The sequence below is a fragment of the Rhinolophus sinicus genome, linkage group LG05 (genome assembly GCF_036562045.2).
Source record: "Rhinolophus sinicus isolate RSC01 linkage group LG05, ASM3656204v1, whole genome shotgun sequence".
NCBI lineage: Eukaryota > Metazoa > Chordata > Mammalia > Chiroptera > Rhinolophidae > Rhinolophus > Rhinolophus sinicus.
In genome coordinates this window covers 31,572,320-31,597,240 of record NC_133755.1, presented here as the reverse complement: position 1 = coordinate 31,597,240, position 24,921 = coordinate 31,572,320, and the positions used below count along the sequence as shown (strand labels likewise).

General features: G+C 43.0%; 1 protein-coding gene across 2 annotated transcripts in view; it reads right to left on the bottom strand.

Annotated features, from left to right (window-relative positions):
* Window positions 1–24,921, bottom strand: part of PRKCE (protein kinase C epsilon) — a 469,050-nt gene that overhangs the window by 137,393 nt on the left and 306,736 nt on the right. For both annotated transcript variants that reach the window (XM_019748626.2, XM_019748625.2), the window contains 5 exons: window positions 23,956–24,085; window positions 12,299–12,441; window positions 9,767–9,863; window positions 6,790–6,989; window positions 3,616–3,789 (listed from right to left, as the gene is read on the bottom strand). In XM_019748626.2, the coding sequence (XP_019604185.1) occupies window positions 3,616–3,789; window positions 6,790–6,989; window positions 9,767–9,863; window positions 12,299–12,441; window positions 23,956–24,085 (744 nt within the window). The remainder of the gene's footprint in view (window positions 1–3,615; window positions 3,790–6,789; window positions 6,990–9,766; window positions 9,864–12,298; window positions 12,442–23,955; window positions 24,086–24,921) is intronic.

Below are 24,921 nucleotides of genomic sequence, written 5' to 3'. Positions count from 1 at the left end.
GAGGCTACTCCATCTTGGATGGAGTCAGAAGTCCCTTTACCTCTTTTCATACCATATGTTTGATAGTTAAATACAGGTTTTGTAGCTTTCCCTAGTTGTTTCAGGTTATTCTAGCATCTCAAAGAGTATACTTATCAAACACTAGTTCGAGTTTGATTAAAATTAAAGTTACAGGTTTAGCTTATTGGCCTGTCTGCCACTTCTCACTAGCAGTGGAAAGCCGGAGCCATAGCATCTGCTTTCTTCCTTCCATATCCCACAGAGAGTGATGAGGGTACATGAGCCAAGGGCAGGTGGGCTCGGTACAGAAAAGGCCAAATCACTCTTTAGCTGTAACTTGGTCATTCGGTGGGCTATGGTGACCAGAACTAACTTGTGACCTGACTTCACGATTGATGCCAATGGGTTTACACAATCATTGCCATTGGTCATCCTACCAGTCTGGCCACCCGTACCTCACACACTTCAGGTCCTGCCGGCAACCTGTCTAGTGCATGCCCAGAAGCCCTGTGCAATCTATCAGGAACTTCTCAAAGGAATGTTTCCATAGGGGCTATTTATTCCTACATACTGAAAAATAAAGGCTCACCTAAAAATAATTAAACCTGACTTAATATTGTTGATGCTCTGTGTGCCTAAATTAAACAAGAATGCAAGAAATCTTAATAGGATTGCAATCAGGTCTTGTGTTCCTTAATCCTGTCTAGAGTCTTCTTTGAAACCAGGGTTCGTGATAGCTCAGATAAACTGTCCTTTCTTTTCAGGAAAAGTAAAACTAAAGCAGAACTGAACTATGGCTATGGAACCCAACTCCCATTCCGACCCCAACCCTGTCCCAATCCTCCCCACTCTTTGAAGCCTTCCCCTCTCTAGAGCCTAAAGAGGACCCTCTTTCCGAGCCCTCCTGGTTTGAACACCCCCACCTAGATGTAACTATGCAATGCTGTTTGCTGCCCTGTGTGTGTATGGAAATTAGTATAACCTTCCCATTCCTTACTGAATAAACCCCTCCACTTGAGAATCATATTCCTTCTTGCTGATAACCCCACACCTAACACCTACCTCAGAGTCAAGTGAATAATAACTACTCTTTAAAACCAAGAGTACTGGTTGTCATAAAAAAAAAGTCATATTTTCTAAAAGTTAAGTTGCGGGTTTATAAAATGATTCTTTGTAAGATTCTTTTCATTAGTAAGCTTCAGTCAGGTTAAATATGATTTGCTTTAGAAAAATTAGATGAACATACCTCTATTATGTAAAGTGAGCTGTGCTGTGTTCTACCGAGTAATGGCGGCACGGGAGAGGTGGAGCAAAGTTGCTCCTGTAACTGTGGCTACCTGACAATGGCCTGAGAAAAGAGTTACTAAATCCCCAAAATACACAGGAAAGTCTCTTCACTCCCCAACCGTACCCTCTAGCCACCCAGACGCCAATCTCTGTGTCAGTTTGGGTATTATTCTGCCATAAAGGAAGCCCATGGTGCCATTCAGCACCACTTACTGCTCTGAAAGTTGCCACACGATGGTGAAAGTCAGCCTTGATATTCTAAAATGCACCGAGGAGAATATTGCTGACATCCATTCTCATTCCCTCATTCATTCACCAAGAGGTGTAGGGAAGCTGACTATCCATGATGACTTTCTACCATGCACCGGGGTTTGACAGGGTCCCTACAACTAGACTAGACCCCTCCTGAGATGTTGGATCTCTTAGCAATGTGTCCAAAGAAAGAACGCACGCGTGGATCCTACCCAGGAAACTACCTCAGGCAGTGAAAGAGATGGTTCACTTGCTAGGAGGAGGGGAAGAGGAACATTTCCCCACAGAGGGGACACTGTGCTGGGTCAGGCATAAGAGATTAGCAACGTCATATCAGAGTAAGGACCCACTGGATTAGAAGTCCCAGGGACCAGATGGTTAAGTTTAACTCAACCAGTATGGAATGTCTCTGGGCAAAGGACTTACTTCTCTAAGATCTGATTTTCTCACTGGTGCAAAGAGTAGAAATTTTTTAAAAAAGTCTTTTAACCTTCTGATTCTGATCGTGAACACGTACCAGGTATGAGGCCCTGGGATAGACACCACAGAAAATAAAAATGTGTAAGATACATTTCTCATTAATCTAGAATTATGCTTGAGTGGAGAAAAGAAGAAAGTTGACCTTGAGATTGACCCTCTATTATCATGTTGGACTTTGCATGTGTATATATACACACAAATGCACAGACCCACAAATCTGAGGCATTCCATAACATACATCAAAAATAAGGATAGCTTGTAAGTCCTGTACTTATTCAGAAAAAGGGTTTTCAGATTTGCAGACATTAGAGGGCTAGGAAAAATTCCAGTAGATAAGTGGTTCTCAGTGTGGAATGGGCAGGGGCTGAGTTTGGGATCAAATAATTGGGAAACGGTAGATTAAATAAAGGCAGTCCCTTTTTTTTCCATTGCAGGTCTCCTCAGGGACTTTAGTAAGCAAACGTATGTTGAAACACTCCAAGAGAGGTCAAGATTGCAGTGTCCCAAACTATGGGCCACAAGTCCTTTATTCTTAAGAGTTTCTCAAGTGAGGAGGGTTGTGAGAAATACCTTTTGGGAAATAGTGTGCCAAAGAGATGGTCAATTCCCTGAAGTCAAGAGGGACTGGGCCTTGCTTACTATGGGATCTCTAAGCACCTGGCACAAGAAAATGAGTCAGTAACATGTAATAAAATAAAAATTTGCCAAATGAGTAATTGTTGAATTTTGAAAGTAGAAAGACTGGCATTCTCAATGACAAGAGGTGAAAGTGTGCCAAGGAGCAAGGACTTGTCCACAACGGTACCATTCACTGGGCTGCGGATGGGCACAGGTAAGAAGTTTAGGTGAGGCTGCCTTTGCCTTTTCAAGAAGCCAAGGGCTACAAATCCATAAGGCATCCTAGAAGACTTTAACTTTCCTTTTTTTCCCCCCAAAAAGGTAATAAGAGCTCTATAACAAATGTTGGCATTTCTCTTACTAACAAATCAGTTGTGCTACTCAGAGGTCAGACTCCATAATGTAGTTACTGATTATCTTCATTTCTTTACTGCCACCTTCTGGTTCCCAGGCTTCTACATGGCTTCTTCTAAATTTAAAATGCCACTTATATTTATAGTTCACTATGGCATTTTAAGCACTTGTTCCCATCCTTTACCTCGTATGACATTATACAAGTTAGGAGCAGTTAGGGAGGCCATCATTCTTTTTCATTTGACTTGAAGACAACACGGAACTTAAATGATTTGCCTAGAGAGAGTTAGGAGCAGAGCAAGAACTAACAACAACTGTTGGTTTTTCTCAAGAGCAAACACTGGGTTTAAAGTTGTTCGGCTTTGTCCAGATATACTGGGAGAATTCGATCACTCGCTCATCCCTTCACAAGCACAACCTTGAATGGAAAATTCCCTGCCCTTAAAAAAGAGGGTGCTGTTCAAACACACGCTGATCTTTTCAAGGGTCAAACCCATTCAACTTTACAAGGTCTTTGAGAAAGAATGTAGGTCTATAATTGAGTTTTCACCTGACAGTCAAGATACCGTATGTCCTCCAGTGCTACCCCAAGATGGCGGTCCACCAGTTTCTTCCTAAACTTACCTTGGTCTGGAAGCAGCAATAGAGTTGGGTTAGGTACGGGTGTTTCCGCGCCAGAGCCAAGATCCTCTTCTCTGTCATCGTGCAGTCCACATCATCATCCTGAAGGATGACGTCCTTCTTGAGGACTTTCACAGCGTATACTTCATCTTTGCCTTTGAGCTCCGCCAACATGACCTGCAATCAACCGAAACCACTTCTGTCAGTCTATACAAGTAGGGAATCTAAAGACGAAACACAACTCAATACCAAGCGTTTTAAAAACTAACCCCTTTTTACAAATTTTCAAGAGGATAACAGCATTTAAAAAATGCCGTTATAGAAAAACTACCCATCCCAGGACAGCTACCGTTTATTTACTTATTGTTAATCTCTAACACAGTGTCCAGGCAAGGAAAATTTCACTGCATGTCTGTTAAATACTTATTTATATGTTTATATATATTTGCCATACTTGCAATGATAGTACAGCAAATAAAGTACAGAATTTTTAACTGAACACTATTTCATAAGCATTTGTCTATACAGTCTCCATCATTATCATGGTTTCTGATACTCAGTTCAACTAAATACATTACAATTTATTTAACCTAACCATTTACCACCTATTAGATACTTGGGTTACATGTAATTATTAAGTCTTATATAACTTGCACCAAGTATTTTTGTACATATAATCTTTTTCTTTCTTTTGGGTCCTATCCTTAAGATAGAAAGTGTTAGAAGTGAATCACGGGGTTAAATATTCGGCACATTCCTGGTTTTCGAAGAGAATGTACACTATCCTCTGCCAGTAGCAATGGAGAAGTGCTTTAGTTTCATGGCAATTTACCAGCGCTGGGTGCTCTCACTTCAAAAACTTGTTTTGCTCAAGTCATGGGTGTGCATTGTTACCTTAATGCTGTTTTAACTTGCACGGAAACTTTTTAAACATTTGTTTTCTAATTATATTTCTTTTTGTGTGAACTATTTTTCAGTTTCCTCTGTCTAGTCATCTACAGTTTTATAATATTATTTTCTTACACATCTGTATGAGCTTGGTATATAAAGATACTAACACTCCACTTTCTGCAAAGGTTTCTCCAAACCTGCTTTCTGATTTTCTGTTATTTTTTCCTGTTAAACGGGATCAGGATCATTTATCATTATGTAGTCAAGTCTGTCCTTGTTTATCTTTATGGTTTCTGCTACAGCTTTAAAACTGGGAATGTGACGCCTTCTCCAGAGAGCAAATGAACACTTCCATCTCTTAAAGTTTTCCTATCATTTGATATTTTTGCACTCATTTCTCTACAATTGTGACAGGCCTTTCTCCCATTGAATAACTGAATCCTAAGTACAGTTTTAGTGTAAGCTGTTAGAACTAAAAAGCAGTAACTCAGAAGCTCAATAAGGGAATTAAGGGTATGAACCTGAAGACCTTTTGTTGCCCACATTTAATGCAAACTCTTCAAAACTGGCTCACTTTGGCTGTGATTTTTCCTAAGAAACAATCTAAACGCTCCAGAGTCATCCAAGTTCTCATCTGCATATGGAAACCTGGACACTCTGAGCCTGCTCTTTCCCCCTGCATCTTGCTCATCACGAAACCTGCTCACCTCTCTGAGTTACACCTGCCAGAGGACTGGGGTCTGCTTCTTATTTAGCCAGTCTCTAAAGAATGTGACTGGACACGTGTCCCATTTGGGAGGCCACCTCAGGGGTGATGTAGATGCCTGATCTCTGCACTGTACACCTGAAACTGAACAATAATGAATGCCAACTATAATTGTATATATATATATATGTATTATATATGTATGTATATGGTTACAGGAGGCGGAGTACAACATTAGGAATAGAGACAGTGGAAATGTAATGGCTGTGTGTGATGTCAGAGGGGTAGTGGATGGGGGGAAGGGGGGTTCACACAGTGTGAGGGATATAAATGATAAACGTCTAAGTATTGCTTTGTCTTGTGCACCTGAAACTAAAAATATTCAAAAAAAATCTTAAAAAATAAAAATTAAATTAAATTAAATTTAAAAAAAGAATGTGACTACTTCCGCTTTTGCTATTTAAGTAAATCCAGTTACTATCCTGCCGCACTGATCGCAGGGTGAGATGGGGCAGGTGAGATGGAGCAGGTGAGATGGCCCAGGGACCAGGCTCTGTACCCTGGGGGCCTTACGGAGCCATGCTGTTCAGAGTGGAGTCACCCTGCAGCTCAGCAAGCTTACTGACCCACATGCTACTTTCAAGAGTCCCAGACACGTGAGGGCATGTGACCCCTGGGAGCTCCCAGAGATAGGCACCTGGGCCCAGGGCAGGGCCTCTGTGCTCCGGGAGGGTCTAGAAATACAACTCCCATCCGCTCCCAGGCATGGCTTTGTGAAGAGCCAGGGAATAACCAGGGACCTCTGCTGAAATGCTAACCAGCTTCACAGGCTCTCTGCCCTTCCAAATGTTTTTCTAATGAACAGGAATTATTCCCCACCTGCACCTTCAGAATGGATTGCCATGAATGCTTGACTGTGCGCGCCTGCCTCCATACCCCACACCCCTGTGTCTGTCTCAGTGGGGAGCAGGATAGGGATCGCGAATGGCACCAAGGGCAGAGGACCCGGATCCAAGATATGAGAGAATTATTCCCATTCTCTTGCCACAAGTGGAAGATCAACAAATATTTAGTAAGTGCCAGAAAAATCAGTTACATAATAGTTAACTTCCAAAGTAACACATGCTAAGATTCGCTTGGAGCCCTACGTTCACTGAGTTCAGAGACTCTAGAGTTCATTTTCAGACTTCCTAATGAATTAAAACCAGAATTTCAGATAGATCTCTGAAGGGAAGACATACACTGTTAGTATTATTGATAGTGGAACACCAGGCACATGTAAAGCAAATTAAACTTCTGAAAGTGCTTTCTCTCCTGCTATGTCACTTGATTCCAGTCCCCATATGACAAGCGGGGAAAACTGAGTCCCAAAGAGGTAAAATGACTACATTAAAGACCCATTGCTTGTTAGCAACAGAACCCCAGGTCCTGTCTGCTTGGCCTCAGGCTATTTCTACTCCACAAGGCAAGAACATATAACAAGACCAGGCTGAAGGGTTTATCGCTTCATCTTAGATCAAAGAGATAAGGCAGCCAGAGGGTAGAGAAAATCAGCAGTTCTACCCACACATGCCACAGACCTTGCCAAAGCTGCCTTTGCCCAACACTTTGATGAAGTTGAACTCATCCAGGCCCAAACGCTTGGCCTGGCCTTGCCGGACTTCACCATTCTCGCCGGGGCTCGCCAGCTGGCCGTCTGTGGACGCCGCTGCCCTGTGCTCCTCCCCTCGGTTGTCAAATGACAAGGCCTTCCGGATGTTGTTTTCAAGTTCTTTTATTTCTAGGGCCAAGGGTGACAAGACATTGAATTAGTACACACCTCCCAAGCCCTTCCCATGAGGACTCAATGCTCAGACTCCCCCTCCCCCGCCGCCCCAGCTCATAACACTCATTTTGGTTCTTCATAGCAACAGCTTCAGTGTGGCATCCCTCTATGTTTCTTCATTTGCTCTACATACTTTCACTGGCACGTAATGTACAGGAGGACTAGGTGTGCAAAGAGGAGGACGACACAGTCCCCACCAACTAACTCCTTCTGATTACATTGGGACCCGGCCACCTCCCTGGAAGCCCCCTTGGCCAGTAGCCTATTCCATTATTCTTGGTTAGGGCAAGAATCCCAGCCTTCCCTGGAAACTTGCCGAGTTCCAAAGGCAACGGGTAACCTTTGAGTTGCTTTTGAAGAGAGTGACGACTAGTTGAGAACTATCATCACAGTAACCACTGGTGATAAAACTATTTCGCCTTCCCAAGGACTTTACTCAGCCTAGTTGCTGGGTTTATTCTAAATGCCCATCTCACGCAAGGTTTCTAACAACACGAGGAATGGGCTGATCATTAACCATAGAATTGTTTCCCAAAAGTAACATGTTACAAATTTATCTCTGATGGGGCCGGGATTCCTCAGTACAATTTCACAACCGTGAGACAGTCTTGCGCCCCTCCAGACTATGTGACCTGAATTCCCTGGAGGTGATGATGCGGGATGATCCTTTGACCTTTTCTATTTGAGGAAGCTGTATTGTTAGTAATTCATTCACCCAGACACACACTCCTCAGTGTAGAAATGGGCATCTTGAGCATAATCCAATTTTGAAAGATGCTCATGAATAAAACTGGGGTTCCAGAAGGGGAACATAGATTCCGAATCCTTGGGAATCAGAATCAGGTATGAGTGATCAGGGGCTGCTGGACATACGCCATAAAAAGACATTCAGCTTTTTTTCAGAAGGACTGAGGCCCATGAGAACTCACTCAAGGAGCCTGGAGATCTTTCTTAGATCTGGAGTTTGGCTCTCCTGACATGTGTTCAAGGGAAAAGCGGAGGGGTAAGGAGAGCTTAGCTCTCCCCCCAATTAAGTCAGCAGTTTCCTATCACTTAACTAAATGTAACTTTTAGTCTCAGCATAAAGTGAAAAGTCTCAGTTTCCAAGGCAAGTTATTAAATGGATTTTGGAAGAGAGAACTTGGGTGTTTAGGGATACTACAGTGTGAAGAAAATGTCTTTCTATGTGTTCTGACAATGGAGGAAAGAGGAACTATCTTATTTCTTTTCTGTAGTAATGCTGTGTCTTGCAAAGAGGGTTTTCACATAGTTACGTTTGTGCTCACGTCACTGCTGGGTAATACTGGTACCTGCATTGACTTGGGGCAGACAGAGGGTCCTGAGAGGCACTGCATCCTGCCGAGGCTACACAGAACACTGGGCAGGAGCCAGGCCTAGAAACCATGGTCACCTCACTCTTACTTGGGGTCTCTTTACCATATGATCCTGTCTCCTTGAAGCTCTCAAAGGAGATCTCAGCCTTAGAAACGGAAACATGAAAATACCCACACTGGTCCAGGATAATACCTAGGTCACAAGTAACGCCGGATAACTTACGAATGGGTCAAACCTCTTTCGGAATGAAGCACAGTATACATATGCAGAGAGCTAATCAGCAGCACGAAGAGACTCAGACCAATTATTTTGTGGCTTCAGGACTGGCACGCCACCCCTGCAGCTATTTGATTTACTCCTGGGTAAGAAGAGCTGTGTCACAGTGATGACCTCCAGGGAGGGTCTCATGACATGGATTGAGAGTGGGGTCCCTAAGCCAAGAAGGGTATGGTCTTGTCCATACCACTGATTGATTTCCTGACCTTTGGACAAACTTTTTCAACTCTCTGACCTTCCACTTTCCACCCTGTAATATCAGGACAGTAACGGAGCACCAACACAGGGTTGGTGTGAGCATAAAATTTGGATAATGACTACGAAAGGGGCTGCCAAACAATCACGGCACTATTGTTGTGCAGTGATGAGTCTTGTTCTGCAGATGCAGACCTCCCTTCCCAGCGACTCTGGTTCTGGTCACCAGAGGGGAAGGATTTCAATGTCAAGTCCCTCCTCAGCCTCAGCACCCTTGCCTGCAGAATTCCGAAACTACTGAGGACTTGAAGCATCTTCTTACAAGGATGAAGGAGACAGCCTGAGCTGAGCTTTGGCAGAGAGTCAGGCCCAGAGCTGCCTTCCTCCCCACTTCTTCTTGCAGGCTGTTCCCCAGTTCCATCCTATCCCCACCCACCCAAGCCAGAAGAGGCAACATCATGCCCTACCCATGACCCAACTCTTGCCCTGATCTCAGGTTTTGGGTATGATGATTAGAATCAGGAAGGAAGGAAGGAAGGAAGTCAAACCCAACTGATACTGGCAAGCCCGGGAGCAGCCACTGGGGCAGAAGGCTAAGAGACGGGGCTGTACCCCTTCCCTTTCCTACACTCAGAACTAGGGGAAGAGGACAGGGAAAAGAAAGGGAAAAGAGCACCACATGCTTTTCCTCTCTTCCTCTGTCCCTGAAAGGATTTAAGGCAGGCAAGGCCATTTAGTGGCTGTCCATCAAAGCCTTGGAGAGTGAAAAAACAGCAAACGAGTCAACAGGGAAAGAGTGTCTGAGGACCTTTTGGGGCCTCTGGCTGTTTCAGCTAACAAGGTCATTCTTGGGTAGAGAGGCCTCAGCTCCCCCGTCCCACCAATGAGCAAGCTCAGAGGTAAAGAAGCAAATCTGAGGGTCTCACCCTGGTCGCAAGGGGAGGTGGGTGCTGACTTGGACCGATCTTCCTCAGAGGGTGAGCTTCCAGAAGCAGGCTGCGGGGACTCGGCACCAGCAATGAGCTAGAGAGAGTGAGAGAAAAAGGGGGGAGAAGGGCATCAGAAGGGAGGGTTGTGAGTTTCCCTGAGGTCAATGGTATCAAGATACTATATCAAGCACCAAAGGAGTGCCTGGTGCACAGTACCACTTGCTGAATTGATATTCTGAAAGCGCAGACTCAAGGTTTACTTGCCAATTAAAGGGAAGAATATAAGAGACTTTACACAACTGCCCTTTTTAAGCAAAGATCAACCATAGTCCTTCAATATAACCTCCCTTGCCTACCCAAGCAACGCAAATCACCTCATGCAATGTAATTTGACACTTGTCTCTAACACCTGTTTGGCATTTATTCGTTATCTTATTCAGCTTTAGTTGATAAAATCTGTATGTGTATATTGTGTGGGGCTCTCTACTCAGGTAGACTATAGGTTCTCTGAAGGTAAGAGTCTACCCAGAACTGGCTGGTCCTGCTCCCAATGACTTGCACAGAGTAATACACATAATAGACCTTCAGGAAATACTTTCAGACGTATCAACATTTGTTCGCAAAGTTGAATACAACACCCACAGTGAAGTCTATTTCCTGGCACAGAGGCTGGCATATACATTTTAAGTTCCCATTAAAGTCGGAGGTTTGGACTAAGAGACAGCAAGCATTTCTGTTCCCTTTTACTCTCGGTCCACCAGCTGTGTGCCCACGTCTCTTCTGGATGATGGACTGCCTACTTGCAAGGGGCAACATGAAGGGAACGAAAGCTCCAGCAAGTCTGACACTCCTGCCAAAAAGCCCTTTCAGCTTCTGACCAGGGGCATCTCTCTCCCATCCTCTCCTAGTAACTTGAGCTCCTACTTGGTTCACTTGACTTTTTCCAGCTTTTGCATCAGAAGCATTATAGCAATAAAACTATCAGGACTGAACTCCCTTAGTCTTTTACTCTGCCCCTTTCTAAATTTCTCCATGTTGGCTCCCCGAATCCAAGATGGACAGACAATGCTTGGCTACTGGAATTATCACCCACGTCAACATGAGGGAGATGGCAAGTACTGAGTTTTCCTTTAAGTGTTTCCTGACAATAAAGATTCTGTCTCAATTTACTACTTCAGGCAGGGAGAAAAAAACAAAAGAAGTCTCCTGAAAAGGATGCTCTCCAGAGCTCATCAATGTGTGTATCCAACACCGTCACTACCAGGTGTTTGCACAACCCACCTGTTCAGTGGGGCCCTAGGATTCTTGGGTGCTGACATTCTGCTTGCAATTTCTGGGTCAATAACGTAAGTCCTGTTTCCACCAGCTGGATTTATAGAGCTAAGAAGAGCTACCAGAAGCACAGAAGTCACTCAGGAAAAGACTTTTTCTCTGCAACCCTTTCAAAACAGCTTTGTTTATTGGAAAGGTATTACAGAAAGGACGTAATTTAAGAAGTCGGAAACAATTCACACCTTCCCATTCATGGGAAAACGCTCTGTTGAGAGGCACTGGGGAGTGGGGGTGGGGAGGCACGTGCAGCTTCCAAAATGAGAAGGGAAACAGAGCCCTTCAGAAGGCATTTTAGGGCAACATTTAGGGGAAATATTTAGGAGTCAAGTTTGTACAGGCATCCAGAATTACACTTGCATTTCTAGTAAAAGCTTGAGAATGCCTGACATTGGGCAATGAGGGCCACTGCCCACCCCACCTCGGCCAAGATTTCTTGCCCAGCTAACTTGGTTCTGATTTTCTCATAACTTATTTTTCAAAGACCTCTTAAATTTTTCTAGGCTAGGAGCCAAGGATAAAAAGGGCCTTCAAACAAAATGCTGAAGATGCCTTTAGTCCTATTTACATCTGTGGGCCTTGACGTACCAAAATAACATTTTAGCAAATGGATCTCTTCCTACTGACATTCAGAATGTCACATGGACAGACACAGGGCTTTGGTCTCCAAAAAAAAGGCCCAGATGTTTCATGTCATGGGGCATTAACAATATTCCTCGGGCAGCTGAATGTCGGCACTATCACAAATCTTCTTGCCTTGTTCCCTAGAAAAGAATGTGGTTCCAATTCTTCATCCATTTATCCTCATTACAGTGATACCAGGAGCAAAGTTCAAACACTGACATTGCTTTCATGCCAGTTCTGGAGGAGATAAGTCTATTTCCTTGTCTAGAGTTGCCCTGCTTTTTCTAGAGGGAATTCCACAGCCTTCATCTTAAAGTTTATGTTCCCCTGAGAACCATAACACTTGAGACTTGCTTTGTTTTTCCCCCTCTTCTGGAACTAAAGGAGACTGTAATGTTACCAGCCTGGATTTTTTGAGACTGTAATGTTACCAGCCTGGATTTTCATTTTTTTTTTTTTTGCACATGGTGTTTTGAGTCCAATGTCTCAAGCCCAGCAATCTTATAACCTCATTCCAGGACACGCTCAAATGCTGGCCCATGAAGACTATCAGAAAACCACCAAATGGCCAGTTACCTTTTTCCTCCTCTGGCCACTGTTGGTGATTTTGTCTGGAGTGACGCCGAGGTCAGCCAGCACTTTGGCAATTCCCCTGGCGTCCACGCCACAGTTGGGAGCCACGTTGGTCTCGCAGCGTCGGTGAACATTCATCTTGCAGACTGTTAGGAGACACAGAGAAGAAACTTCACAATGTGTAAGGCCAAAAAGAGTACCACATTTTTTTCTGATTGTAAAAGTCATAAGTGTTCATTTGATAGGATTTGGAAAATGCAGAAAAACGCAAGAGCTAACTAAAAATCATCCATCATTCCATCACACAGAACTAAAATCATCCATCAAACCACTATACACAGATAACCACTGTTTATTGATTAAATAAATGTTATCCTTGAATTTCCTTTCAGGGAACAGAACACTGACTACCGGAAAACTTTATTGGTTTATATGAAGAAAGTTCATTTGAGTTGTGAACCCAAATGGGTCACAGGTATACAGTCTACTCTATTACTCTGCTAAAATGCGGGAATATTACCCAGAGAAGAATGCCCCTACTAGAGCCTACCTAGCAAGATACTCATCTGAAAATGAGGAGATTGAATGAAGTGACCTCCAAGGCACCTTTCAAATCTAAAATCCAATTTCAAAGAAACAAAGGCCACCCTGGAACGTCTTCTTTCGCCCGCATCACTTAGTGGTCCTTGGTGTAGGACATCAAAGGAGGAAACAAACTCTTCTGGTTTCCAGTCCAGCATGTAAAGAGCTTGGAAGTCGTGGCTTGGCCCTTACAAGTGAAAAGCTGAACAAACTGAACAGTCAACAACTCTTCTTAGATTTATCAGAGCGGTAAGGCCCCAGGGCAAACTGCTGTCCCCAAACTAGGAGAGACAGACGAGTGACTACAGTGAATCACAACTTATTGGAGCAGAAGCTCCCCAGCAGAAACCTCTGCGGGAACCACTACAGGGTCAGAAAAATCTCAATTGAAATTGGCAAATTGTTGGAGTCTCAGAGTAGACAAGTCTGAGCATCAAAAATTCTAGGCAGACCCAGTCATAGGGGCCTCCACACTCCTGTGAGTTTTACTTCTAGGAGTTCAACCAGGTTCTCATAGTGAGTATTGGAGAAAAATTCCCTTGTGCTCTGGCAGAGGGAGGGAAAAGGGAACCATTTTAAAGCACCAGAGCACTCTGTTAACAAGGCCTGCCATCAGGAGAAACTATTTTACAGAACCTAAACTATCATAGTTTTATAGATCTTAACCGACCTGGCGGAATAAAACTACCCAAAGCCAGCCTGCTCTAACCTTCCACGTGGGAGAAGGGAAATACCCAACTCCAGCCCACTCTAGTCATCCTGTCCCACCCCAGAGGGGAGAAAAACCTGAACTAGGAAGCTCATAGTTCAGAGACACAGGCTCACTGCCAAGACTGAGATCTCATCAAAGGAGGATAGAACGTGTCTCCCCCCACACCTACCCACACCACTAAAGGCCGACTCACTGCAGTTCCTTTTACACAGTACCCCATGACTGCCTATCAAGAAAAAATGACAAGGAACACTAAAAGGCAAGAAACACAGTTGGAAGAGACAGAGCAAGCATCAGAATCAGAACCTGATATGGCAGGGATGCTGGAATGATCAGACCAGGAATTTAAGACCACTGTGATTAATATGTTAAGGGCTCTAATTAATAAAGTAGACAGCAGGTAAATACAGATGGGCAATGTAAGCAGAGAGATGGATATTCTAAGAAAGAATCAAAAGGAAATGCTAGAGATCAAAAGCACTGTAACAGATATGAAGAATGCCATTGATGGGCCCATTAGTAGAATGCACATAGCTGAGGAAATAATCTTTGAGCTTGAAGATATGTCAACAGAAACTTCCAAAACAGAAAAGCAAAGAGAAAAAAAGACCAAAACCAAAAAACAAAAAAACCAAACAAATAACAACAACAACAAAACAAAAGCAAACCAAAACACACACATACACAAATAATAACAAAGTACACCTAAGCATATCATATATAAACTGCAGGAAATCAAAGATAAAGACTCTTGAAAGAAGCCAGAAAGAAATAACACCTTACCTATAGAGGAGTAAAGATAAAAATTACATCTGACTTCTCCTCAGAAACCATGCAAACAAGGGGAAAGTGAAGTGAAATACTTAAAAGTATTGAGAGAAAAAAACACCAACATAGAATTATGTTAATAATTACCTTTCAAAAATGAAGGAGAAATAAAGGTTGTCTCTGACAAAAATTGAGGGAATTGTTACTAACAGACACGCCTTGCAAGAAATGTTTTAAAAAAATAGTTCTTCAGAGAGAAGGAAAATGATGTAGGTCAGAAACTCAGACCTACATAAAGAAAGGAAGAGTATCAAAGAAGGAATGTGACATTAGAATAAAAACTTTTCTTTTTCTTATTCTTAATTGATCTAACAGATAACAGTTGCTCAAAATAATAATAGCACCAATGTATTTGATTATGCTTATATATATATATCATATATATATCACATATATCAATATATCTGCTTATGTATAAGTGGAATGAATGACAGCAATGATACAAGAAATGGAGGAAGAAATTGGGATTATTGTTATTATAAGGTATTTGTACTATCCATGAAGTATTAGAGTGTCATTTGAAAGTGGACTGGATTGTTTGTAAATGTATATTGCAAACTCTAGGGTAACCATTAAAATAAGTAAGAAAAAAAATAACTGATATGCTAAGATAAGAGAAAATGGAATCATATAACAGTTAAAACCAAAAGGCAAAAAGAGTGGAAGACAAAAATAGGGACAAAGAACAAGGGCATCAAACTGTATCAATAATCACTTTAAACATCATTGGTCTAAACCAATCAATTAAAAGAGATTGTCACAGTGGATCAAAAAATAAGACCCAACTATATGTCACCTACAAGAAATGAACTTGAAATATGCAACATATATATATATAAATTAAAGACATGGAGAAAGATACGCCATGCTAACACTGACAAAAAACAAAACAAAACAAAAAAAGGAGTAGCTATATTAATTTCAGACAGCCGACTTCAGAGCAAGGAAAGTTATCAGGGATAACAAAGGTCATTACGTGAGGATAAAGGGGACAGTTCTCCAAGACATTAAATCCTTCATATGTATGCACCTAACAAAGGAGCATCAAAATACGCGAAGCAAAAATAGAACTGCAAGGAGAAAGACGAATCCATTATTATGATTGGAGACGTCAATATCCCTCTATCAGAAATGAACAGGTCCAGAAGGCAGAAAAATCAGTAAAGACATAATTGCAGTCAACAGCATCATTAATCAACCAAATACAATTGATTATTTACTGAGCACGTCACCCAACAACAGCAGAAAACACATTCTTCTCCAGCTCATATGGAACATTTACCAAGATAGACCATATTATGAGCCATAAAATACACCTTAACAAATATAAAAGAAATCACATAGGGTCTGCTGTCAAATCACAGGGGAATTAAATTAGAGATCAATGACAGAAAGATAGGTAGAATATCCTGAAATACTTGTAAATTAAATTGCACACTGCTAAATAACATGAGTCAAAGAAGAAATCTCAATAGAAATTTAGAAATATTTTGAACTGACTGAAAATGCAAACACAATTTATCATAATTAGCAAGATACAGCAAAAGCATCCTTGAAAGGCACAATCTGCGAAAACTCACAGAAGAAATAGACAATGTGAAAGGCCTTAAAGAAACTGAATCAATAATTAATAACCTTACAAAACAGATAACACTCTGCCCAGATGGGTTCACTGGTGAATTCTACTGAACATTTAAGGAAGTATTCTAATTCTCTACAATATCTTCTGGAAAATGGAAGCAGAGAGATTTCCTAACTTTTTATGGCCAGCATAACCCTAACACAAAAACCAACAAAGACATTACAAGAAAAGACAACCACCGACCAAAATCTCTCATGAACATGGATGTAAAAATCTCCAACAAAATACTAGCAAATTGAATCCAACAATATATAAAAGACCAAATGGGATTTATCTCAGGTATGCAAAGCCAGCTCAACATTTAAAAATCAAGTAATATAATCCATCAAATCAACAGGCTAATGATGAAAAAAATCACTAAACCTGTCAATAGATACAGAAAAAGTATTTGACAAAATCCAATACCCATTCATGATAAAATCTCTCAGCAACCAAGCAATAGGGGAGAACTTCCTCAACTTGATAAAGATCATCTAAAAAACACTACAACTAACATCATACTTAACGGTGAGAAACTAGAAGCTTTCTAGTTTCAGGAACAAGGCAAGGATGTCCCTCTCACCACTCCTTTTCAATACTGTATTACAAGTACTTGCTAGTGCAACAAGAAAAGAAAAGAAGATACAAGTTATACTGATTGGAAAGAAATAAATAAAACTGTCTTTGTTCACAGATGGCATGACTGTCTATGTAGAAAACCAGAAAGAACTAACAAAAAATTCCTGTAACTAATAAATGATTATATTAAGGTTGCAGGATACAAGGCTAATATACAAAAGTCACTTTCCTATATACCAGCAATGATCAAGTGGAATTTGAAATTAAAAACACATTATCATTTACATTAGCACCTAAGAAAATAAAATATTTACTTATAAGCCTAACAAAATACGTTTAAGATCTATATGAGGAAAACTATAAAACTCTGATAAAAGAAATTTGAAAAGAACTAAATAAATGGAGGGATATTCCACGATCATGGGTCGGAAGAAGGTCGATATTGTCAGGATGTCAGTTCTTCTCAACATGATCTGCAGATTCAACGCAATCTCAATCAAAATCCCAGAAAGTTATTTTGTGGACACTGACAAATTGATTCTAAAGTTTATATGGAGAGACAAAAGACCCAGAGTAGCCAACACAATATTGAAGAAGAACAAAGTTGGAGTACTGATACTACCTGACTTCAAGACTTACTATAAAGCTACAGTAATCAAGACAGTGTGTATTGCTGAAAGAATAGACAAGTAGATCAATGGAACACAATAAAGAACCCAGAAAGAGACCCCCATGAATATACAACTGATCTTTGACAAAGAAACAAAGGCAGTACAATGGGGCAAAGATAGTCTTTTCAACAAATGGTGCTGGAACAACTGGACATCCACATGCAAAAGAAAAAACAAAAATGAATCTAGACACAGACCTGACATGCTTCACAAAAATTAAATGGATCATAGACCTAAATATAAAGCTCAAAACTATGAAATTCCTAGAGGAAAACAGGAGAAAGTCTAAGCGACCTAGAGTATGACAATGACTTTGTAAATAAAACCCCAAAAGCATTACAGATGAAAGAAATAATTGATAAGCCGGACTTCATTAAAAAAAAAATATATATATATATATATGATTTTTTTTTGCTCTGCAAAAGGCATTGTCATAAGAATAAGAAAACAAACCACAGACTAAGACAAAATATTTGCAAAACATAAATCTGATAAAGGACTATTACCCACAACATGCAAAGAACTCTTAAGACTCAACAACAAGAAAATAGACAACCCGCTTTTGAACAACCTGCTTAAAAAATGGGCAAAAGACCTGAGTAGAAACCTCACCAAAGAACACATGCAGATGCGATAAAAGCATAGATGTTTAACATCATAAGTTAGTAGGAAATTGCAAATTAAAACAATTAGATACCACTACACACCTATTAGAATGGCCCAAATCCAAAACAATGACACCACCAAAACGCTGGTGAGGATGTGGAGAAACAGGAACTCTCATTCATTGCTGGTGGGAATGGAAAAATGTACAGCCACTTTGGAAGACAGTGTGGTGATTTTCTACAAAACTAAACATCCCCTTAGCATATGATCCAGTAATCACACTCCTGGTATTTAACCAAAGAAATTGAAAACTTAAGTCCACACAAAAACCTGCACATGGATATTTACAGCAGCTTTATTCACAATTGCCCAAACTTGGAAGCAACCAAGATGTCCTTCAGCAGGGGAATGGCTAAATAAACTGTGGTACCTCCAGCCAACAGAATATTATTCGACACTAAAAATAAGTTAGCTATTAAACCATGAAGAGGAACCTTAACTGCATACTACTAAGTGAAAGAAACCAACCTGGAAAGGCTATATATTGCATAATTCCAATTATAAGACATTCTGGAAAAGTAAAACTGTAGAGACAGTAAAAAGATCAGTGGTTGCCAGGGGTTAGGGAGGAAGGAGGGATGAAAAGATGGAGCACAGAAGATTTTTAGGGCCGTGAAACAGGATACCATAATGGTGGATACATTTGTCAAACTCATGGAATGTACAACAGCAAGAGTGAACCCTAATGTAAACTGAGTGATGACGATGTGTCAGTGTAAGTTTATCAGTTGTGACAAATGCACCACTCTGGTGGGGGGTGTTGATAGTGGGGGAGGTTGTATGTGTAGGGGGGGGGGCGTGAAGGGGGTATAGTGAGAAATTTCTACACCTTCCCTTCAATTTTTCTGTGAACCTAAAACTGCTCTAAAAATTAAAATCAAAACTGCTCTAAAAATTAAAATCAAACACACAGACAGACAGACAGACAGACACACACACACACACACACACACACACACACACACACACACCTGTTCTGGAATGAAACTAGGCAGGATGGCCAGACCTCCTGCTGGCCTCGCATAGCCCAGAGAGAAGGACAGCTGGGACACCACCTTCCCTGCCCACAGAACCACAGGTGGGGATTCAGAGGTGGGTGTGCCATGGGAAGGGGCTTTCTCAGACAGTATAAGCAAACAAGAAAGCTCCACCAAGGCCTGATGGCCTGTGGCGCTCACTTGATTACCTGAGTTATTACTAACAATGCCTAAAAATCCTTACTCGTCATACACTCCAGGCAACAGCACTCTGCCCTGAATTCTCTGTCCCACTCCCCTCAGCAACCGCTACCCTTTGCACTCAATTCACCTTACCTGCACCTGCCCACCAAGCCCATGAAAGTCCTCTGTCTCTTCATGAGGTGACAGAAAGGACAACAAGGAAGCAACCAAACGAGGAATTTCTCAGCAAGAGCAGCTGTGTACATACTTTAACCACTGGCGCCCTCTAGTGTTGAAAAGCTAGATCTGCTCGTCCTAACAAAACAATTAGCTTGGGTTGGCCGGTCAGCGAAAAATAGATAGGATCTTGGAGGACTTTATTTTTCAAAAACTCTGTTATTTTACTGGGCAAGCTGTGTAGTTGTCTTAATATGTTAAAAAAAAAAAAAAAGATCCCAATGACACGTCAGTTAAAACACATGTCATGAGACTGACTATAAAAGTGCTTTGAAAAGTCTGGAAACGTGAAGGCAAAGCTGGCTGAGGAAAGGGAACTTGAGATAATTCAGGCAGCCATAGTGGACTCCTGGAGGTTGGGGGAGGGGACAGGGGGAGGTGACACCAGGAGGCTGCAGACCAGTAAGAAAAAGTGGATATACCAGTTGGAACCAGGAGAAACCTGAGGTTCATTCACAGTAACGTGGGCCTAACAAACCATCCAAACTCCCACCCAATCGCTACTGGTGAGTGCCAAGGCCAAGGGCCACTAGTGCTGGGCTGCCACTCGTAGCCCTGGGCTACCCTTAGGGTTTCTCTTTCTAGGCTGCCTCTTATTATTCATTTTCAGCTGGTTTCGCAGGGGTGAATAACGCTGAGAAGAAACAGAGCCGCCTTGCTGGGGCTTTTTTAAAAGGAGGATCATTATTCTACTACTACCCCAGTTTTCATCACATATTTGTCGAGGTCCTAGTAGGTGCTGGGTGGTGCTGTGGGAGCAGTGTCATCCTCAGGACAGACCGGGGCTCGGGCATGCTGGCCTTCATTTTTGTTGCCTTGTTTCCACCCTTTTCACAGCTGAGATTAAAGCTAGGATTGCAATGAGGGGGGTCACGCTGTGGGGAATTCTTCCAAAGCAAGAAGACAACATGCTGAGAAGAATGACAAAGCCACGCCTGAGACAGTCAGGCCTATGTGTCCGCAGAAATTTCTTTATGTTACAGTGACTTGGCGCTGGAGGGTGAGCCAGGGCACTGGTGTGATTTCACAACAGGTTACAGTCAGCCATGCTCAGAGACAGAGAACAGGAAACTGTAATTGTGTGATGGAAGTTGGCAGGGGTGGCAGAGTCACTGCCCGCAGAGTCCTGGGCAGATGAGAAAGGGAGGGTAGAGGGGTAGCTCCATGTGGTCATACTGGGTACCAGTTGTCACCAGATAGGGAATTAGGAGTCCTGATCACACTGGAAACATCATTCAGAGCTTTCCAGAGACTATGACCGGCCAACTTCCTGCTACCCAGTATTCCTCAGATGCAAACTCCGACTGAATCTACTCCCGATCTTCCATGCATGATGAGAGTCACTAAGGCTTCGTTTATTTTTCTTAGTAATCATAGCAGCAGAGCCAGGCTTAGAGTGGGCAAGAGGGGACCCTGCCCTGGCCCATGCTGGCCTCTTCTGGTCATAACCCTGTCCACAGTGCAAGGAGTCTACAGGGGTAAAAAGACTTGAGGGTGAGAAAGGATGAAAAGAGAGAAGTAAATACCGGGGACTAGGGGGCTGTAAAAACATTCTATATGATACTATAAGGGTGGATACATCATTATACGTTTGTCAAAATCCATAGAATGTCCAACATCAAGCGTAAACCCCAATGCAAACTATGGACATTGGATGATTATGATACGTCAGTGTAGCTCAGTGATTATAAGAAATGTACCACTCTGGGCAGGATGCTTATGGCGTGGGTGGTTCAGTGCATCTTGGGGCAGGGGGTATATGCAAAATCTCTGTACCTTCTGCTGTGAACCTAAAATTTCTCTAAAAATAAAGGAGAGGGAAGGGGAGAAGAGAAAAGGGGAGGGGAGAAGAGGGGAGGGGAAAGGAGAGGAGGCAAGGGTTGAGTTGGGTCATAGGGGTAGGAAAGGAGCAAGGGGAAAATGGCCAAGTCAGGAGGAACAGGAGAGGGGAGATCTGTGAACTTTTGCTGGGGGCCCTAAGTTCTGAACAGCCTTCACCTTCCAGTCTCCCTCTGGCCTGACTCCCTCACATTCCCCGGGGCTCCTGGGAACAAGTATCCTTGCTCTAGGCAGCCTTATTCTCCCATCCTTTACTTGAGCAGGCACGAGAGTATTTCCTGCCAAAACAGAGAGGCATACACCATCTCTGGGCCATGTCTCTTCCAAGGTCATCCGGGGACCCGTAGCCTTAGTAGCGACGTCTGGGTGTCTGGGCTGCTTTCTGAAAATGTTAATATTTATGAGATGATGGTATCTTCATTTGAATTCCCTAGATAGATCAATAATTAATATATTTACTAAAACCCAGACATGGCCTCATCAGAGGCCCATCCAAGCAGGCTCTATGCTTCCCAGCAGCTCCACTCAACTTTCCAAAAATTCAGCACTCCTCTGCTAAAAACATTCAAGATCTGCTCTATATTTTCTTCCCCTTCTTTTGTTTTAATGTCACCTAATGTCTAAAAGGACGTCAGGCAGGCCCTGTTTCTTTCAGGGTGGGAGCTGGGATACTAGAAAGGGAGATGTGAATATCTGGGCACCTCACACAGGACGCCGGATATGTCAACAGCCAGAACTTTCTCCTGTCCCAGGTGAGGTCGTCCTCCGTTTCCACCGCAGCTATTTCCGGCCTTCACCACCCTCCTCATGCCTTCCACACCCCCACTTCTCACTGCAACATCAAACAGGATCTCTTACTTCGGAAAATAAGGGAAATTTTGTTGCAAGGCCCTCCACAGATTCAGGACTTAAATGATCACTTTGCCCCCTCACGTCCTCCTGGATTTCTATCCCTGACACAGCAAACATATCTGCACCCAGGACTCATCGGAAGGCTTCCCCTCTGCCCGGGAAGAGGGGCATCCATCTTTCTCTCCAAGGCCCACCCCTCCTCTGTCCCTGCTGCACTAATGGTCCCCTCTCTCTCCTGGCTCATTAATCTCTCCTTTTCCACTTTTTTCCTAATTATATTAAACAATCTGAAAATACAACCTTCTCCATTCTCGGCACAGCATCTGCGCAGTTGGGCTTCCGTCTCTCTCATCCACCAAGACAGCTCGTCCAGAAGACACTAGGGACCCCCTCCTGGTTAAATCTAACCCCAGGTTCCCTTTTTACCTTAACTAACCTCTGGTAAGCATTTGGCGCCACCCTTTCTTGCTTCCTTTTCAATTGTAATTTTACTACTCTCTACTCTTTTGTTTTCCATGATGTCATTTCTCACTGCCTTTCCTCCTGCTTCTGGGGGTCCTTCCCTTCTCCTGCATTTGCAGGCTCATCCTCTGGCTCCTCCTGCCAGCCCCCGAGGTGCTATCTTCTCTCTTCACACTCAAGATACTTCTCCAGGGGATGACATCTACTCTACGGCTTTAACTCCTACTTAGACGTGGACAAATCCCAAATCCAAATGCTCGGTCTAAACCTCTCCCCAGAATTTCAGTGAGAATGTCCCGAAGGTGAACAGCCCCAGGTAAATCCCCCCCAGGCACCTCAAAGTTAACACGTCGCCCATGCAGCTCCACCGTATTTGCCTCCAGCCCTGTTCTCCCTCTTGTAGTCCCTTTCTCAGCGAATGGTATCACTACCCTCTCAGGTGGATATGGTCACCACAGCGAATACATTGAGGTGCAATTTATTAACTTATTTCCTAAGTTATTCGCCTCCTCTTTATTCGCACTGCAGCCATTTCCTTATTTCCAGTCCTCATAATTTCTCAGGGGGAATCCCTTCAGTGACCAGTTTGTTTATGGCTTCAGTTTTCTTTCTTACACTTTACCTCTTTTTCTAATTTTTTCACAATGGAAATTTATTAATAATACATTCAGTACAAATAATAAAACACTGTTTTTAAATAATGTCCGTGCAACGTTCCTGCCCAATAGTTCGTGGTTGTCCAACTCTGTGAGTGGGCTGGACCAGCTTATGGAACTGGACACTCTATTCCAGCCCCAGAGTATGTCCCCACCTTCCCATATAATGTGCTTTTACCCTTGTCACCTAGCGTGACCATTTGAGCAGAAGATAATTCATGGGCAAGCGAGCAGCAAACAGAGAAAGGAACCCAAGACTCAAGAGTCAAAGTTCAAATCCTATTTCTGCTAATAAGCTGTGTCACGTGAACAAGTTACTTAGTCCCTGAGCCTCAGTTTCCTCACTGGGGACATGAGGATAATATCACCCACATCACAAGCCTAATGAAGGATCAATAAGGTGTCTTATGTAAAAGTATTCTGGCATGGCTCCTTCCAAGAGAAAGCTCTGAACCATGGATCATGACAGAAAAATGTCTATTACTTATTTCAGTACCTAACTCTGAAAATATTTGTTCCCTTATGCTGCAATGTATCTTTTCCTTAAATTATTTCTATGCTTTTATAGAAAAGGTAGAGTCATGCCTTCCTCCTCAGTGCAGTTCCCTTGGATGGTGTCTACACAGAAATGGCCTAGCAAATTCATAGATAACGAATATGGGCTTGTGTTTGCCCTCCCCACTCTACCTGGAACTTGCTTTTGAGGCTATGAGAACAGACCAAGATTTTTAAAAAGAAGAGACGACAGAGGCACACAGGTGTGGGGAGACAAGGGCAGGGCACAGAGCACCTTACCTTTGCACTGCAGACCCTGCCGCAAGAGGCCCCAGAGCAGGGACCCACAGTGATCGCAGAATGTGGGGACCTTGTAGTTGTGGATACCAAACTTGTGGGGCATGTTGACGCTGAACCGCTGGGAGCCCACCTGCAGAGATGGCAAAACACAGAGTCACGGCCAAGCTCCTAGGTGCCCTGAACTGCTTATCGTTGGCCCTAGGCCTTAGCTTGGCTCTGAAAGGTGCTCTGAGAAAAGAGGAAAGGGAGTCTCCCTCCTGCCCCAGGCCTTTGCTCCTGATGCCCTTAACCCACTCTCTACTGCTCTGTTTGACTCTGCGAGGCCAGGCCTGCTCCCTCATGCAGTTCCCTCTGAGACTTCAGGCCTCTGACTCACAGCCCACAGCACTCAATTTGCCCCTCACACTTTGGCCATTAGCGAGATGTTACCATGTGCTTTCAATGCTGCTTTGTGCATGGGAGCCTCGCTTAGGCAGAGTCTTTAGTGGACATGGAATTCTACAACACCCTGAAAACCCAACCCCGCTGTGGAAACTGTAGGCCGTCAGTTATGGTGAAGATGGCTAATACGGAGTGGTGACCACAGGGTGCTCAGGTATTGGTACTGACCACAGGCTGGGCACCACCAGCCCAGTTAAACCGCACCCCCACCCTACGCGGCAGGCACCATTTTTAGGCTAAGTTTACAGAGGAGGACATGAAGAGGCAGTGAGACGAAGAAACATGGCTGTAAGCTGATAAATGGCAGAGCCAGGATTTGATGCCCACGAGTCTGAATTCAGAGCCCAGGACTTTTAACCTCTATGCTGCCACTTACTAATTAGTTAAAAGGAGTAAAGAGAAGGTGGCAAGGTGGATGGGAGGGATGGGGAACAGAAGTCCAGGTATTTGATCTGTAGGTCTGGGTGTACCACAAGCCACTCGTGAGGTCTCAGGCCAGTTTCCTGACTTCTTGGGGCTTCAGAT